Raw genomic sequence first — 18,163 nt, 5'->3', positions numbered from 1 at the left:
AACGCTTCATACAATCAACAAAATAGTAATAAAGCAAATCATCACAAGACTTGTCCAAAAACTCAAAATATTGAGTCTACAATCATTTTAGAACAAGAACTTCCAACCATCCAATGTTTTTGCTTTTGACTGATTCATTTTCTGTTGATCCTTTCGAATAGTGAAGTTATCCGTCCTCTTTTTGAACGACGAACAACAATCCGAGGAATAAAAAAGACGTCATTTTTAATATCAAATTACAAAATATATCAGGAGGGAATAAACGTAATCAAGACTTTTTACAAACATGAAATGTCAGTTTGTAAAGACAATCTGGTGTCGGGGCCCTTTGACCCCTCTGGCCCTCTGGGCCTGTGCCTGGGAGCCCCATGTGGTTATCCATCCATGCTTACATTGCAACAGCACTAGTCCTTTTTCTCACCTTTCTGTTCAGGCAAACGTTTGGTACCTGGTGTCCTGTTATTTTGTACCGGTTATATTGGTACTGGCTTCTACCTGTACTTTATTTCTGCAAATGGTGCTTTCAGTGTTGAGTTTTGACCTCTGAATTTGCAGCCTTCAGACACCCAAAAACTGTAGTTTTTGGGTGTCCTGTTAACCCTGTCAGTGATGGGAAATGAGAAGCTTTGAGAAGAGGAAGCAGAAGGGCCTGGAGGACATAGTTAAGCCTCTGTGGTGAAACAAGTCAAACCAGGGTGCTATTTCTCAAGCATGGCGTGCGTCACTGTTTCTATATAGACGTTGAGCCGTTAGTGCCTCTGGTCAAATGAATGATCGATGAAGAAAAATCAAGCTCAAGGGTGTGTTTTTAATGCATATGCACAGAAAAGGCACCACAGAAAAAACCACGGATGTTAAACGCAGGCGAGAAATAAACCCGCTTGAAGCAGAAATATCACTTTTGGTGTCATAAAGCGTGGGCGGCTTGTGTGGCGCTTGGGAGTCTGTTGTGTCTGATAGAGGGATAGGAGCTTGAGTGTGCTGACAAGGCACAGGATGCGGGTGACAAATGTGCCGGAAATCCACCATAAAGATAAGAGACGGTTAAAAAAAGACGGCATCATATGCATGTGATCTCCATGTTTGTCTGTCACTGTGTGTGCTTGGCAAAGAGAGAGAGAGAGAGAGAGAGAGAGAGAGAGAGAGAGCAAGTAACATGCAGTAAAATATGAAAGCACCACACCAGACTGGACACCTGCTCTGAGAGACGGCAGGTGTGGATTAGAGACGGGTTCAAGGTCAAAGGTTACAAAAAAAATCCGTTATTTAAAAAAACATCCATAAAAGAATGGTTTCCACACCAACAAGAGGCAACAAAACTCTCCAGTGTGAATCAGCTTTCTCCGAACCTTCAACTACAACGGTATCTTTAATGCAAATTAAAAAACGCTTTTCATAATCTACATCTGAGATAAATATTCTGCATTTGGTTTCGCAGCGGCACCAGTGAGCTGATACCTGAAAGCTCATATTGTCTCTTTGTGGCTTTAACTGCCTCTTTTCTGAAACTGCTGCTCCTCATTTCCAGCCTGCAGCCTGTTAATGGACAGTTATACAGAATCATTTATTAAAGAGCTGGACAGCGATGTATTTTAAATAGATACGGGTCATAAAAATCAACAGCTTACATATTAAAGAATATCTTCAAGGCTCTGAAAACATATTCGTATAATTAGCGTTATGAACACATTTCTGCTGAAGTTATTTTTCATGAAAAATTCTTGTTTTTATTTTTCATAGTTTTCTTGTTTGAAGTGTTATAAATAGTTAGATGTAGAGTTTTGCTAAATAAAACCATTTATAGGTATTATTGGAAAGGTTTTATTATTATTTCTATTTCTTGCATCAAAGGACAGCTGAGGGACACGGAGGACATCAAATCTACCACAATGATCAGTAAATGTTGGACTTCTGTATTGGTAACTAATGAGTTAGAAAGTGATGCCAAGGCTCCTGACCAATGTCAGTATGTTGGGAGGTGTTGACAAATTCCGACTTCAGGAGTCTCCCCCTGATGGCCATTAGAAGAAATGCAGGTTTAAGGCACTTCTGCACGTTTCAGAAGTGGAGGTTGACATCTGGTCCTGACCAGCTCTCAGAATGTGACAGCAAGGTTCTAAACAAAGATGCTAATTGCAGGATAGTGTTGTGGACTGAAAGTCAGGGCATCTCGGCCTCTGCTGCATCAGTTCGGACGTTTCTTTTTTGTTTGCCTTTTCCGTGTCCCAACTTGAAGAAAGATCAATGCTGAAAGTCTGGTGTGTCTCTTTAAACGAACAAGGGGAAAGGAGAGTCACTTTAGGATCTGGGAGATTTCAGTCCTATATGACGACAAAGTTAGTGTATAGGTGTCAATTTGAAGCTGTTAGCAAAGACTATAGCAACACGTTGTCATATCTCTTCATGTGGCTTCCCCCCTCGTGTAAGAGTGAGACCTTAAATGACTTCTCCCACCCACGCCCCAACCCCACCCCATCCCCCCACACACACACACATGTTTTGTATGCGTATTTCCTGTTCAAGCAAGCGACAGGTGTGAATGTCAGCGCCACTGAATAACCTATACTTTATTTCCTTTTGCTGCTCGTATATCAGACAGTCATGACCAGTTAGCTGTAATGCTAGCGCAGGAAGCACAACAGCTGCATGTGGCTAATCTCAGTGTAACTGATTGAATGAATTATTTTTAGGCTATTTTAGTTGGTAGTCGTGGGCGTAGTCTCAACACAACACACATGTGACTGTGTTTCGGCTTTAACTCGCTCAGTAGATCTGGAACAAATGTGGATCAAACCTAATCATTTGCAGGTTATTTTCTTTGATTTGAGATATCCGAGATGGTTTTCCTCCGGATGCGGACTACATGGTGGATGTGAGCTACATATGGTGTACGACTCAGACTGGAGTTTCAGTGAAGTCATGGGTTCCTCTTTCATTATTGTTTTATGATGTTTGAGGATACAAAGTCAGATAACGAACCACCTGCCAACGATCGCTTCAACTCTGATACACACACACACACACACACAGACACACACACACACACACACAGACACACGCACACACACACACACACACACACATACACACACACACACACACACACATACACACACACACGCACACACACACACACACACACATACACACACACACAGACACACACACACACACACACACACACACACACACACACAGACACACACACACACACACACACACACGCACACACACACACACACACACACACACGCACACACACACACACACACACATACACACACACACACACACACACACACATACACACACACACGCACACACACACACACACACATACACACACACACACACACACACGTACACACACACATACACACACACACACACACACACACACACACATACACACACACACACACACACACACATACACACACACACACACACACACACACACACACATACACACACACACACACACACACACATACAGTTATACATTTAGACTATAGGTAATTATTCAGATGTCATGCCTGTATTTGAATCAGTTGTTTTTGTTAATTTGTTAATGATGAATATATGCTATATTTGTTTTTGTTTTGTTTTTTAAATCTATCTATCCATCCACCAATCCATCCTTAAATGCCAATTAATCCTAGTGTTAATCAAGATAAATCAAGCAAAATAATAATCATTTTTTTAAACTGTCAAAAGCTTGAAAATCCCTGAGAGGGGTTTGTATGGACGTCGTTCTTCATGGTTCTCTCCTGCGACTTACTTGGGTGCTGTCAGATCTGTTTAAACTAAGAGTCATTGGTGTTAAAGCCCAAGTTGAGTTGGGAGTATTTTGTATTTCGTCAGATCGAGTCTAAAGTCGACATATTCGTGACGAGTCTGACTCTTCCAGTCGACACCTCTGCCAGCCGGGTCGTTGCTGACCCGCTGCATCTTGGTTCAGAAATGAAACTGTTATATAAAACTCTGACAGCTGTGAGTGTGACGGAGAAAGAGAAAGCCCTCAAATACAATGGCAGGAAGCTGCACGGGGCTGTATCTTTTAAACACAGCGGGGCTTCGGTTTGAAACCCGTGTCCCAGAAATGGAAACAGCTAAATATTTTAGAAAGCCACCACTTTTTCCCCACTAAAGTTAAGCTCCAACAGATACTACAGATATAACGTGTGTAACCTTGTGTTGAGAGCAATGTGCAGACCAGTAGGCGTCCACGGTTGAAAGAAAGAGAACGAGGACACTAACTGCTTCCTGTCTCCAAAGACAGGAAGTGGCGGGGATCACCCTGTTCTGAACGGGTTTTTTTTTTTTCTTCTCCAGGGGATGCTGAACAAATACAACCACGTCCACAACAAGCGAGTGCAGCAGCATATTGTCCTCATCAGATGAACGCGCCTGCCTGCCTGAAGGCCTCGGCTACAGAGCAGTGAGCGCCTGGGCTCCAGGAATGCTGTAAGCTGCGGTGTTTGTCCAAGAGGAGAGGATGTTGACTCACCGGCGTTTTTTTTTCGAGAGAGCCCGCTTAAGGAAAAAAGAGAGGATGGAGGCCAGAGATACTGTCCCACATTCCCAGAAAACATTACAGTGAGCTGAAATCCTCGGAATAGGAAGATGACATTGTGTTTTTGTTTTTGGGCGATGACCTATGAAAAAACCCAACCCATTCTGTCGTTAAAGCCACCTCTAACTGATACAGGGTGGGGTCTGAACTCCCCTCTATCTTATTCATATAGTGTGTGGGTTCATAGTATACAAAGCATTCTCACTTCTTGCCCACACTCGCTCCACCTTAAAGGCCAACAAGGTAGAATTGACTCATCTGCGGTGGTGATGATGATCCAGACACACACACTTCGTATTGAATTGTTTAAAAGAAAGCATGGAGTGGGCTGGCGACACGCGAGTGACGACTATGAAAGGAAACAAGTTGTGACATCGTGTTGCTAAAACTACCTAAACGGGTGAACCATTTCTTTCTGACGAATTAGGATGGGAGGAAGTCGGTGCGTCTGTCTAGTCACTCGTGGTTTGTTCGCCTCTTCTTCCTTTTTTTCCTCTCCGTTTTTTTTTTTTTTAGATCACATGATTACTAGAATACAATAGCACATGTTTACATTTTACACTGTTTAAATGTTAAATTAAAAAATGATCGCTGATGTTTAATCTTTTTTATAGGTGTACAAGATTAAACATCAGGCATTCATCATTTTTGCTTAATCGGTTTCATGTGTGAGCAGTTCGTTGGGCTGAATTCAACACCACAATAGACAGTGACTGTACTGTGCATGCTGATGAGACCGGGGAATTCACTGTGATTTGAGAAGAGACAAAACACAAGCACATTGGGGCAAACGCTATTATCCATTTCCATCTGAATGGCAGCTGTGGTTGTAACAGCTGACATTTCTCTTCCACCCTCTACAAGTTTCTCCAATCCCTGTCTCACAAGCCAGGCTTTGTATTGTTTGGGGATTTCACTTGCATCAATGCAATCAAGCCTGGTACTCACACACACACACACACACACACACACACACACAAACTCTTTCTAAAGTCCCCTCGCTTACTCTTAAACAACTGGCTCCTGACCTTGAACAGGTCCAGGAAACTTTGAGACAATAACACCGCTATTTCATCCACGGACTGTATCTGGAAAAACAAGAGGAAACTCATTGAAGAAAAAAAAAAAAAAACTTTACATGAAAAGGGGCCAAAGTCAGCCAAGAGCCAACATGTGTGAGTCACTGATGGCGACTGTCCCAGGCCTGGAGAGGAATCAAAACGAAAGCACCAGCAGCCCACCACGGTGCGGGCCTGAGAGGAGATAGGGTGTTCCTGGAGGGGTTCGCCACTGCCTCCTGGCTTTCTGGCATGACCAAGTGGTTCGGGGCCTTCCTGAGTGTTTTCCTAGGAATCGAGGGAAAAAACCCTCCCCAACCCTTGTCCACACCTCAGACAGCAGCGATGACCACAACCACGACATTCCAGAGAAAGAAAGAGTCACAACAATGGCATGAATAAAAGCAGAGGTGCTTCCCGTGACCCTTAAACACATTTCCCTTGTGCTGTTCTTTCATGTAACTGGAAGTGTAAATTCTGTATATTCTCTGTCTTGTAGGGGGTCCTTGGCTAAACAATTGAAAACCTCTGGATTCGTTATAAACAATCCACACCTAAAAGAAGATAGTGTGACCCAGCACGGTCCTGACTGGGCCCCCAGTGACACGGACAGGTCTGTCCCTGAGCATGAACACAGTGCCAGACGGTCCAGCAGCCCATTGTTGTGTGGGCAGTCGTCGAGGGAGGAATGTGAGAGTGGGAAGGCTCAAAGGGGGACATTCTACTGACCTGCAAGCGGATGACAAAAAAGATTTTGTCCCTCCCGGGTGACACGGACAAGCATGAAGACGGAGCTCATTATTCAAACTGTGTCTCTGATGACAGCACAGCCGGGCCTTGCGTCATTTCCTCTCAATGTAATCTGGACGGGAAGTTATTGTTCAACACTGACAGCTACCATGACGGGTTTATCATGGCTTTGTGGAGTTAGACTTGTTGGTAGTAGACCCATTCATTATAGTTTCTCACATTAGTTGGCTTATCTGTATGGTTTGCATCTATAACATTTAGTAGTTAGTAAGTAATTAATTATCCATATAATATATATCCTATGCATCTTCCATTGTTTCAAACGTCTAATAATAATAATTAATAATATAATGAATAATAATATTCATGAAATAAAAAAAGAATCATGAAAAGTTTAAATTCAGGCTTTTTCAGCCAGTTCTCCTTATTTGTATGTGGCTACTTGTACCTCCAGTAACACTAAGTGAGATGAGATTACTCCTGTGCGGATGCTGCCCTCTAGTGGTTGATGAGTTCACAGATAACAGTTTCTGTGCATAGTGTCAAGAGTGTTCAAGTGATTGAGGATGTGCTAAAAAGACTAGTGTCAATTATGGAATATTTATTGAATGAGAAGTAAAAGAACAATCTAATTTCCCGATATTCCACATTTAAATAATTAAGCTGCTATTTAGCATCTTGATTCAATTGAGATTATTTATATAAATTGTATGCTTTTCCCCTCACTCATTTTCCCACCGAGGACACTATAGTGAACAATAATGCACTATTGTTTTTTCTTCGGAGGATGACCTATATTGTTGAACACTTATGTCATGTTGGATACAAGTAAAATGTAGGACTTTTTTCACAGGAGAAATATTGACTTGACATAGTCAAGTTTTCCAGTGTGACAGTGACAGACAATGAGTTTCAGCCATCATTAATTATATTAATTACACCCGTGCTTTTGGACAAAATGTCTTATTGGAAAAAGGTGATTAGACAGGTATCATATGTCTACAATTTAACATTGACACCAGTGACCCTACCTGAAAATCACCAGTTAACAAGCATGCTGTCTACAAGACAGAGGAAGGTTTTAGTGGTAGCTTTACTAGTACAACTTTGAGGTCTACTTTGAATTTTTAATTCATTTTACTTTAAATATCTACTCCACTCCATCACTTCCCCAGCCCTCTGCATCGCCTCCATCCATCCACCAGATGTCTCCAGACTCTCCCCTGTCCCAGTCAACTGACTCTCATTCACCTGCTCACCTGTTTCCACTTCCCGTCATCAGCGTGGCAGTACATAACCAACCCATTTCCACACGTTCCCTCCCAGCCTGTCAATGAGTCTGACCCTGATCTGGTCCTTTCTTGCTTTTATTGTTGCCTTTTCTGAAATGTTGCCCACTCCTGACTTAACTCACAAACTGAAACTGCATACCAACCAGTTAAGTAGCTCCATCTCACCATCTACAACAGTAAAATGCTACTTTTCTATGCTACTCATGCATCATTATCAACAATGTAATGTAATTCATAATAATATATAGTAATACGTCACAAAGGCCTTTTTCTGCAGAATTAATACTTTTGCTTGTTATACTTTAAAGGTGCTAATTTCTAAATGATGAGAATACCATTGTGGAATTTCCTCCTCATGGCTCTCAACATGGCGACGGAGAAGGTGGTGACTAGCAGCAAACGGTGCTAAGAGTGCAAACTGCGCTGACAGAGCTAACGGGGGCGTTATCAGAGTGGTTATAATGCAACGACGCTGTGGGACAGGACGTTTTAATCGCTGTATGAGCGTGGTGCAGCTAGTCAGCTAGCCAGTGGGACACACATGCACGTAAACAAGCACAAGTTTTCTTTTAATGCAGGATTTGTAACATCTTCTAACTTCTAACAAGTAGCCGTTCTGCAGCTTTTGATTCAGCACAATCTTCCTCAGCAGAAGAATGAACTTTCATGATTTAGCTCCAGTATATCAAACACTCTCTGGTCCAGCTTTCTTCCACAAATCCCTGGTTTAAAAGAGGATGAATATTGCCTTTCTTTGCGAGTGTGGCATGCAACAAAGAGCACTTGCGGGACGCTGTAACCACTAAGAAGTTTCTCCTTCTTCTGTTTATTCCAGGTGGGATTTCTTGTTGAATCAGCTCTATTTTTGCAACAAGCGTGCAGTCACGCCCACCTCGGAGTTATAATTGCATGTCATGCTCCCACGTTGCACCACCAGATGGAGCATGAGCAGTATGTGAAACATCCTCCCATTGGTGCAAACCTCAGCAAAACTTGAGAGCTCATGTACTGAACTGTATTGAAGTAATAAATTGTCTCGCCGTGTGTCTTACAGCTATTTAAACTCACTGCACACAACAATTAGCTCAACAAAAGGAAAGTCTGGGCTTTGGAGATGAGAAGTGGAAGAGGATGCCAAATTGAATGTGTACTGTATGTAAAATATGAGGTATCTTTTACATGAAATGTCTGATCCTCTTTTACTTTGAGACTGGAAAGTGGAACCTGATAAGGACAGTGGCGACTGAAGCCTCATGAAGGAATATGAGCGTGATAGAAAACGGTCTTCTATCTTTGGTCAAAAAAAAGAGGAAGAGTCACAACGAGGCCACGTCACGGCCTCGTCATCATCTGGGCGACAGCTTTCCCAAATATGTGAATTTCATGGGCTGTTAATTCTGCCTTTAAGCAACCATATTGTGGTGAGAAGTTTATGGGATATCCATGGCTTTTATTGCAAATTTTCTCTTACAGTTCACACGCGTTTTTTTTTTACAAAGGAAGCATTTGTTTTGATGATATAGCGTCTTGTTTTGCAGTTGAGACATATTCTTGTATGTAGACCAGAGTAGACATGAAACTGTCCAAGATACATCAAAGCAATAATAGGCTGCAATATAATAATGTTAATTGCGTATATTGGGAAAATCACTCTCATCTGAATCAATGCAGCTGCGGCAGACTCTGTGTAGAGTGAAAGTTGATGTTTCCCAAATTTCTAATGTTAGGATGCCAACCATATAATCTACCCAGATAATTTTTGTTGTTGTTGCTATTTACATTCCTTCTGATGCACTTTGTTAATGCACTACTGGAATGCACTATTGTTTAGTTTGTCCTGTTTTTCTTGTATGGACTAAAACTGTATTTCGTCATGCATTACTTGTGTTGCAGAATATCAATCAAATGATCCTTGAATAATACTGTTTGTTGCAGCAGTGTCAGATAAGCTGCGGCCAGACACAGAGATGCACACGTAGGAGACAATAATAATAAATGCAGATATAAGTGGCCATGAGAAATATGAAAATTATGCCACTCGTGTGTTCGAGCCTTCATCATCACCAGATCTCAGCCCAGTTGAACAACTATGGGAGTTTTTAGAGCGATGTCAGACTGCACTCTCTCTTTTTGTTTTATTTTTGTGTGATTTAATTTTGAATTAAGACATAAAATCAATCTTCACATCCGAAATTCATAATGTTATGTAAAATACACACTTTTGTCATGTCCCCAGGTTTTCTACTCAATGATGATGCATCTCTAAAAATGTGGGTCATTCCACACGTCACATGATAAACAAGGAGTCGCATGAGTCTCCTGGAGGCCACGGAAAGACCAGAAGTAAGTTCTCTCACTCCGCTTTCTGTATTTTTGATCATATGACTGAGATTTTTCCCCCCAGATAGTTTCAGTAAGAATGCCAGTGTTCTCTATTAGCATTGAAGTCATTTGGCTACATTTCATTAATTTGTTAATGATGCTGTGATCATGTTCAGTCCTATTACTCACATGAACCATCTTCTATTTAGAAACCCCATGAAAATGATTTCTTTTCTTTCTTTCTTTTTTTAAATAATTAAAGACGTGTTATTAGAAACTGCTGATTTAAGTGTCGTCATCATCAGTGTCGTCAATTTGTGAGATATAGTTCTCTTATTGTTGTTATGGAAAATCAGTCCTGCAAGTGTTACTCCCATTGTGAAGCGTGTCAGTCGCTACTTTAAGTGTTTAACTGGTATCGGTAGTTTAGTTATAGGTCATTTTAAAATGTAGATTGTCATATTGCTGTGTTGTCCAATCGCATGCCAATGTCTTTGTGTCGTGAGATTGGAAACATGCTGGAAATACCTCCTTAATCTTATTCTGTCCAATAAATCACCACCACAAAGAACAGCTCCAAAATACTCAGTCGAGTCATATAATGGAAGTTTTATAGCATTTATTACAGGGCTTTTGCGTTGCATTGCAATACCATCATCTCTATTTCCGGATGCTGAAGAACAACTAAATATTTGATCAAGTGCACATACAAATAAAACACACATAAACACAGCTTGACACACATACACAGACATGACTTCATATCACGTTGCAAGGCTCCAAACAATATGCACACCCTATAAAACGATCTATATGCAACTGCTTAGCATGAAGACGCCAGTGTGCACAAAGGCATGTTCGAACTCGATCTCCTTGGAGCTCCTGGTGTTCCCGCCGGGAGAAGCTGATATTTTTGGTGCCGAATATGAGCCGCATCTCACACAAATGTATCTTCAAGTTCTAAAAGAGACGCGGATAAAGAGGCAGGTGTTGCTTCACTGATGTCACATTCACACGGCGTGTTTACAGTCGGCGTTAAGCCGGAGTACGTGTGAGAAGAAAGCTCAGTAATGGACTTGTTATGTTAACTTAACTTGGCTTGAATTTCATGAATCTGTGAAAATATTCAAGATAAAATACTTTACATTGCATTCTCTCTTATCCAGACTTTCTTATATCTGATATATCCGCATATTTAATGGAAAGATTATCAGAGTTTATGTCATCACACTCAATATTATACATTCTAAATATAACAGGAGGGGTGACACATCCCGTGACTGTATTTATAGATTGATCTGCTGTGTACAGCTGGTAAGGAATGAAAGACACCACTTAACAATAAAGGACTAACCGGTCTGTTTCCTGACCAGGAAATTAGGCTAAAATTGACAATTAATAATTGTGCACAAGCAGTGGAATCCTTGTTAAAAGATGCAAAGCACCACTGATAGCATCAGGTCTTCATCATTTACATGTGTATGCAAAACTACCTGGAACCTAATGGGCAACCGACTTCAACAGCGGTAACTTCTTTCCGACCGTGTCTATCTGATGAAAACCCTTTTGTTATCTCTTTCATTACAATGCTGATCTCCCTCGTGGATCTCCCACAGTTTCCATGGTCGATTTGCAGATTTTAGATGAGATGTTACGCCAGAAAAAAAAAAAAAAACTCACCAGAAACAACCACAGATGTGTTTTCATGGTTTTTATAAGTTTTGGTCTGGATAACTTGAGGATTTCTCCACAATGACAAACATATTCTCACGTCAAAAATAGCACTGTGGAGTAGCAACAGGTGGTGAGCGAGGAGGTCAGGCTATGCACATGTGATGATACATAACAAGTGTGTGTGCATGTGCGGGAGAACAGACACATTTCTTGCTCATCACATTATAACATTGAAACTGTTGTTTTATTGAAAACTTTGCGCTTCTTGTCAAAAACTTGAAGTTGTTGTCTTTGATAGGAATCAGCGTGTCACGAAATGTGTTCCTGTGTCCGGTAACCCAGATCAGATAACCGGTGAAATCAGTTTCTGTGCAGCAGGGAGGCCCAGTCGGTGTTGGCATGACATCACAGATACCCAGTCATGCACAGGGGGAAAAAAATCTTCAATGCGGGGGTGATTATTTTCCGCTGCAGACTACAACCAGAGGCTGACTAGCCAAGAATGTACCATCCAAGAATTAAGTCTCAGACAAACCAGCAAGAATGAGGATCACAGTGCAAACAAACAGCTTTATTAGAATGTTTAGCATTTTATGAAATTACAATTTCAACTTAATGTGTGTTTGGCCTGCTTTCTCTGTACCACATTGTGAACATCTTATTCACTGGCCACCATGGTGTTATTATGAATGACAATGAGGGGCACTGATCATTAGTGAGCCTCTCTGGATTGAAAAAAAAAAACTCCAGGTGGGATATTACAACACCACAAAATCTTAAATCTCTTAAAGTGACCTGACTCTCAAATCTCAATCTGATATAAGAAGTTTATAAAGCATATCAGTCCAATACCTGGATGGTCTCTAACTTCTGTACATGGCTGGATTAAGTAACATGTTCATTTTAATCCCTCGTTCTTGCCGTTGTCTGTGCAATGTGAACAGTTTTTCTCTGCTAGAATACCACCTGCTGCGTCATAATTTGATTAAACATGAATCAATGTAGCAACAGGCAGTAGAAGCACAACGTGGAGATAACAAAAGTCATATAACTAAATATTGACAACTCTTCAACACACAGCGGGACCCACAAGAGGATATTGTGCCTTTTGATGCATATGCACAAATACATTTTTAATTAAATTAAATAATCACAAACCAGCTCATAGAGCCCCTGGACTTCTAGCACCCCCGGGACAGTCAACCACTTTACCAAGCTCCCGAAGCAGGTAAACACCATGATGTGCAGCTTTAAGCCTTAATATATCATTAATGTGACCTGAACACAACAGGCATTACAAATACTTTCCCTTTTTAAATAGAAAAACCTGTAAATTCCTGTTTTTAAATCTTTCAATCGTTTTCCAGTTTATCAGCCGAACGTATTGTATTAAACAACAAGAAACACTTCAAACTGTCAGTGGAGCAGCTTCTTCCTGCGCAAAAATAGTTATAAAAATAGTTATAAAAAAGTTATATTGAGCATCATTGAGTTGTATTTAGTTATACGCGTCTCTCTCTCTCTCTCTCTCTCTCTCTCTCTCTCTCTCTCTCTCTCTCTCTCTCTCTCTCTCTCTCTCTCTCTCTCTCTCTCGTGCCTGTGCGCGTGAGTGTGTCGGGAGGACAATGCTGCGGTTCTTCGCCATACGCGCGTCAACGGAATCCCGAAGTGCGTCATTCAACGTCTATTCTCTCTAACGCGCGCTGTGATTGGTCGGGGGCTGGAAATCTCCCCGCCCACCGGCCGTCCTTGTATGGAAGCTTTCTCCAACGTCATGGGTACAATAACGCGGATAGTATAAAGCTGTGCGCTCGTAAGGACTTGTTCCTCAGCTGGGAGACACTGAAGATGACCGACGGTTGTCTTTGGAGTACAGACAGTTCAAAGCACTTGTAGACGGGCCCAACAGGTAAGAGATATTTATGATTTAAGAAGAACAGATACAGTTGCCTTCACGTGAATGCGGAAATGTTACAACTACCTTGGGTTCGGCATTAGAATGAGTTTGAATGGAGGAGAAAGCAGCCCCTTCCCCACTAATTGAGCTGAGAGCAAAGTGAGGGATTAACAGGTGCCTGGCTCAAAGGCTGCAGCAGTGGGTATGCAAGAGAAAACACTACTTTGCACAAGTAGTTTCAACATTTAATTTTAAACATATTGTACATATTTTGTATAGTGTTTTTTTTTTTTAAATGTATTGTAAATGTTTCTGCTCTATATTTATGTGCCTTAACTTTTGCAGTTCTTGCTTTTTTTTTTTTTAAATACAATTTATTTCTCTCATTTATTGTGATTCACCAAAACACCAAGGAAAATTCCGCCTATATCAAAACCTATGACTTTAAACCTGATTCAGATTCAAATTAGATTCCACTTTACTGCCATTGCACACAGTACTAAGACAACGATATGCAGTTTTGCATCCAACCAGAAGTGCAAAAATCTGTTAAGCGCCGAGTAATATGTAGAATCAACAGTAATACACAGAATAACCACGAAGCAGTGAGGGGGAAGATATGAATGTGTATATGAACAGTGTGAAATATATTGTACCGAAATGAGCTTAAGTTGTAGACCGGCGTTTGGGAATCAAAGTGTTTTGTAGTCCATAGACGTCCGTGACATGTACGTGACATGCACCTCATGCGTTGGCATCGAGCCCAGGTCTGCTCAGCTGCACATGCCAAGGCAGCAATAATGGAGGAGCAACTGTTTCAAACAGACACGACTTGAATGGGTGCTGCAATAGTGTATCGAATTCCAGCACACTGTACACAGCGAGGGAGAGTGAAAGAGGGCCCAGTTGGCCAATTCTTTCCCTGTGGGACACCTAACAGGTTAACTGGCCATTAGCTTGAGTATTTAAGTTAGAGTTAAACATCTGAAATCTGTTTTGGCTCTAACATTTTTGATGACGTCTCTTTCAGTCTCGCAGCCATGACTTGCATACACCCACAGCATGGATCTCAGCTCTATGAGAACAGCCTTGGCAGCCCAGAGCTTCAGAGCACAGACTTTATCTCCAGGCTGGCTGTGGATAAGAGCAGCCCACGGGACCACCTCTCTGCTCCATCCCTGCCAAGCATCAGCTCCCTGGTGGACAGTCACGTGGCCGACTTTGATGCATACTCATGTCAGTTCACTGCGGCCCCGGCCCACGTCACCCCGTCGTCGGGCCAGGAGACCACCTTCAAGCTGGATGACCTCCAGGTTTACGGCTGCTACCCAGGAGGGTTCACGCTGAGTTACCCAGACGAGGCTGTGTCGCCTTGTGCGTCAGATTATTTTGGCAGCCCCGCGTCAACCTCATCCCCCTCAACCCCGCGGTTCCAGAGTCAGCATGCGTCGAACTGGGATTCAGCATTCGGGCCGTACTCACCCAGTCCAGGATACTGGGCGGCGGAGGACACCTCAGTGCCACAAGAGCCCTCTTTCTTCACTTTTGGTTCTGTGGAGGATGTGTCTCATTTGGGTCAACCGCACGTACGAGAGCACGACCCTTTTACTTTGACCCACCCTCACCCATCTACACTGACCTTTCCCACCTTGGTGTTGGAGCAAGCGTGTAATCTCGATAGCTCTGACCAGCTGGATGGGAGCTTATCGCCCAAACTAAAAAGTCCCAGTGGAAATGAGGGCTGCTGTGCTGTGTGTGGGGACAACGCCTCCTGTCAGCACTACGGGGTTCGCACTTGTGAAGGATGCAAAGGGTTTTTCAAGGTAATAAGATCTGACTTGTCTGTGCATTCAATTAATCTATTTGTATATAAAAGCCGACTGCATGTCTTGTGCCAGAGACGGGTTTAGAGAAATTGTGCTTTTTGTGTCACAGCGTACGGTACAAAAGAATTCCAAGTATGTTTGCCTTGCCAACAAAGACTGTCCCGTGGACAAGAGGAGGCGGAATCGATGCCAGTTCTGCCGTTTCCAAAAGTGTCTCGTGGTGGGCATGGTGAGGGAAGGTGAGTTCAGCACAAAGGGGAACGGCCTAGATTAAGGGTGGTGACGCCGAACAGCAAGTAACGGTTGATGTCACCAACTGTTTCTTTCAGTTGTGAGAACGGACAGCCTGAAAGGACGAAGAGGTCGCCTGCCTTCGAAGCCTAAAGTGGCCCAAGATGTGACAACCACTGTGTCTCCAGTCAGCATGATCGCTTCGCTTGTGAGGGCCCACATCGACTCCAACCCCGGTGTTGGGAAACTGGATTACTCCAAGGTAACAACAACAAATTAAATCCCTCCTTTTTTTTAAAAATCCTTTTGCAGTATTTGATTACCGATTGAGGCATCTTATTGAACTTCTCCTCTGTCTGTTATTTCAGTATGATGAGACAGAAATCAGCCCAAACCAAAAAGTGGACGCTAGTGACATCAAGCAGTTTTACGACTTACTCACATCCTCCATGGAGATCATCAGGAAGTGGGCGAAGAGCATCCCGGGTTTCTGCGAGTTCTGCTCAGAGGATCAGGAACTTCTGCTAGAATCTGCGTTTGTCGAACTCTTCATCTTGCGTCTTGCATATCGGTGAGTGCGGCAACCTGTAAAAATGCCAGCATGTTTTTTATTCAGATTACGTGGGATTTTCCTGATGTCTTGGATAAAATCAACAAACTGAGTTGTTTTTTTTTTTTTTCTTTTTAAAGTTCCAATCCTGAAATGGACAAGCTCATCTTCTGTAACGGGGCTGTACTTCACAAGACGCAGTGTGTCCGAGGCTTTGGGGACTGGATTGACTCCATCTTGGAGTTTTCTCGAAGCCTCCATCGCATGAAGTTAGACGTTTCCTCCTGCTCCTGTCTCACGGCCCTGGTCATAATCACTGGTAAGAGCTTCAGTCATCCTCAAACCCCATTTAACACATCTTTTTTAGATGTGGATTGAGATGGATGAGGATTGACAGAATGTATCACAATCTCGTGTACTATATAGTGCAGAGAAGAAGTAATATCACAGCACACTAAACATAACTACAATGAAGGTTCACATTAAATGCAGCAACACTTCTGACAACATCAGCGTATGTCCACCTTAGCAGTGTAGCATCCCACTTGCTATTTGTTAATGTTTTGTATATAGATTTTTCAAAATGGACTTTGAAAGCTGATTAAACTCAAATGAGTGAAAAGAAAAATATTTATTTATATCGTGATGAATCCCACTTATTAGATTTGTCATGATTTCAAGGTTTACAGTCTCTAATAGTCTAACCAGTGTCTTATTGTCTTCTGCAGATCGACATGGTCTCAAGGAGCCAAAACGTGTGGAGGACTTGCAGAACCAGCTGATCACTTGCCTTAAAGATCACATTTCTGGCTGCGGCTCTGACTCGCTGCGGCCAAATTATCTGTCCAGACTTCTTGGAAAGCTACCTGAGCTCAGGACTCTCTGCACTCAAGGCCTGCAGCGTATATTTTACCTGAAATTAGAAGATCTTGTTCCTCCGCCACCGCTTGTGGACAAAATCTTCATGGACACGCTTCCGTTTTAAGTGTGAGATGGGCGATCTGTATCAAATCTGGAGTTCATATGAGAACCAAAGAGAACAGACTGTGTGCTTGTACTTCAGCTAGAAGAAGTCTAAGGGATCGTAAAGCTACTTCTGAGTTCTAAAGTGAATGAGTTATAAAACCTGCAGAAGTAACATGTACGTGAAGTCAAAAAGAAAAGCTCTTCCCAGTTTGTTTTTCCAGGAAAATGTGCACTCCAAGTCACCAGCTCTTCGACCAAATGATTGTTCCATTGCTTGACCAAGTTTCCACACAACAAGGAGCCCTGAATGGAAATAGTTCTTATAGAGAAAAGATGGTTGCACTCTCCAAGCAGTTATCAAAATTTAATACAAATAAAAACTGCACCACCAGGTTTAAGGATAAAATGGGCACAATATTTTTGCATAAAGAATCTTTTGACTGTAAATTGCACATATCAGAAAAGGCACGATCATATCGTCAGCTCAAATATCAGAAATGGTATATTTCTGTTTCGATGAAATGCTGATACACTTCTGGCCCCCAAACTGATGTTTGATGGATACACACACACAAAAACCCAAATGCATGAGTCTCTCAGAGCTCCAGTTTGTTTTATGTACAGTAGATTTAACCCGCAGCACCATTCAGTGGCATCATTCATGTATCATGAATGGACATTGAGCAGCTAACATAATGTGTATTGTCTAATACACTGGTCTTGTATGTAGATTACTTTGAATTGGTTTTAAACCTACTGGTGTTGTCGCCACATGAACTGTATTCTGCAGTTTGGGGACATTTTTAATTTTGTTTTGGGTTATTTTTACATTCTAAGAAGATATATTTTACTGCAGCTAAACATGAAATAAAATGAAAAAACTGCATATTCTAACTGCTTTTGTCATCTTTATTATCCGTCCCAGCTTGCAGTTGTACACAATACAAACACTGAATTAACAAAATATTATTTAGCCTACTGATAACTTGTGAAAATGTGTGTTGCTGTACTAGTAACCTGC

At 41.9% G+C, this 18,163-nt stretch overlaps 1 protein-coding gene across 1 annotated transcript; it reads left to right on the top strand.

Annotated features, from left to right (window-relative positions):
- Positions 1-13,451: 13,451 nt before the first annotated feature.
- Positions 13,452-18,036, top strand: nr4a1 (nuclear receptor subfamily 4, group A, member 1). The gene is made up of 7 exons (XM_084015115.1): positions 13,452-13,581; positions 14,600-15,392; positions 15,505-15,634; positions 15,725-15,888; positions 15,995-16,197; positions 16,317-16,495; positions 16,905-18,036. The coding sequence occupies exons 2-7, from the start codon at positions 14,610-14,612 to the stop codon at positions 17,159-17,161; spliced, it is 1,716 nt and encodes a 571-aa protein (XP_083871241.1). The 5' UTR covers positions 13,452-13,581; positions 14,600-14,609; the 3' UTR covers positions 17,162-18,036.
- The last annotated feature ends 127 nt before the right edge of the window (positions 18,037-18,163 follow it).

This window comes from Eutrigla gurnardus, assembly GCF_963514095.1.
Source record: "Eutrigla gurnardus genome assembly, chromosome: 8".
NCBI lineage: Eukaryota > Metazoa > Chordata > Actinopteri > Perciformes > Triglidae > Eutrigla > Eutrigla gurnardus.
Note: the sequence above shows the minus strand (reverse complement) of the source record. Positions and strands in the feature narration are given on the sequence as shown.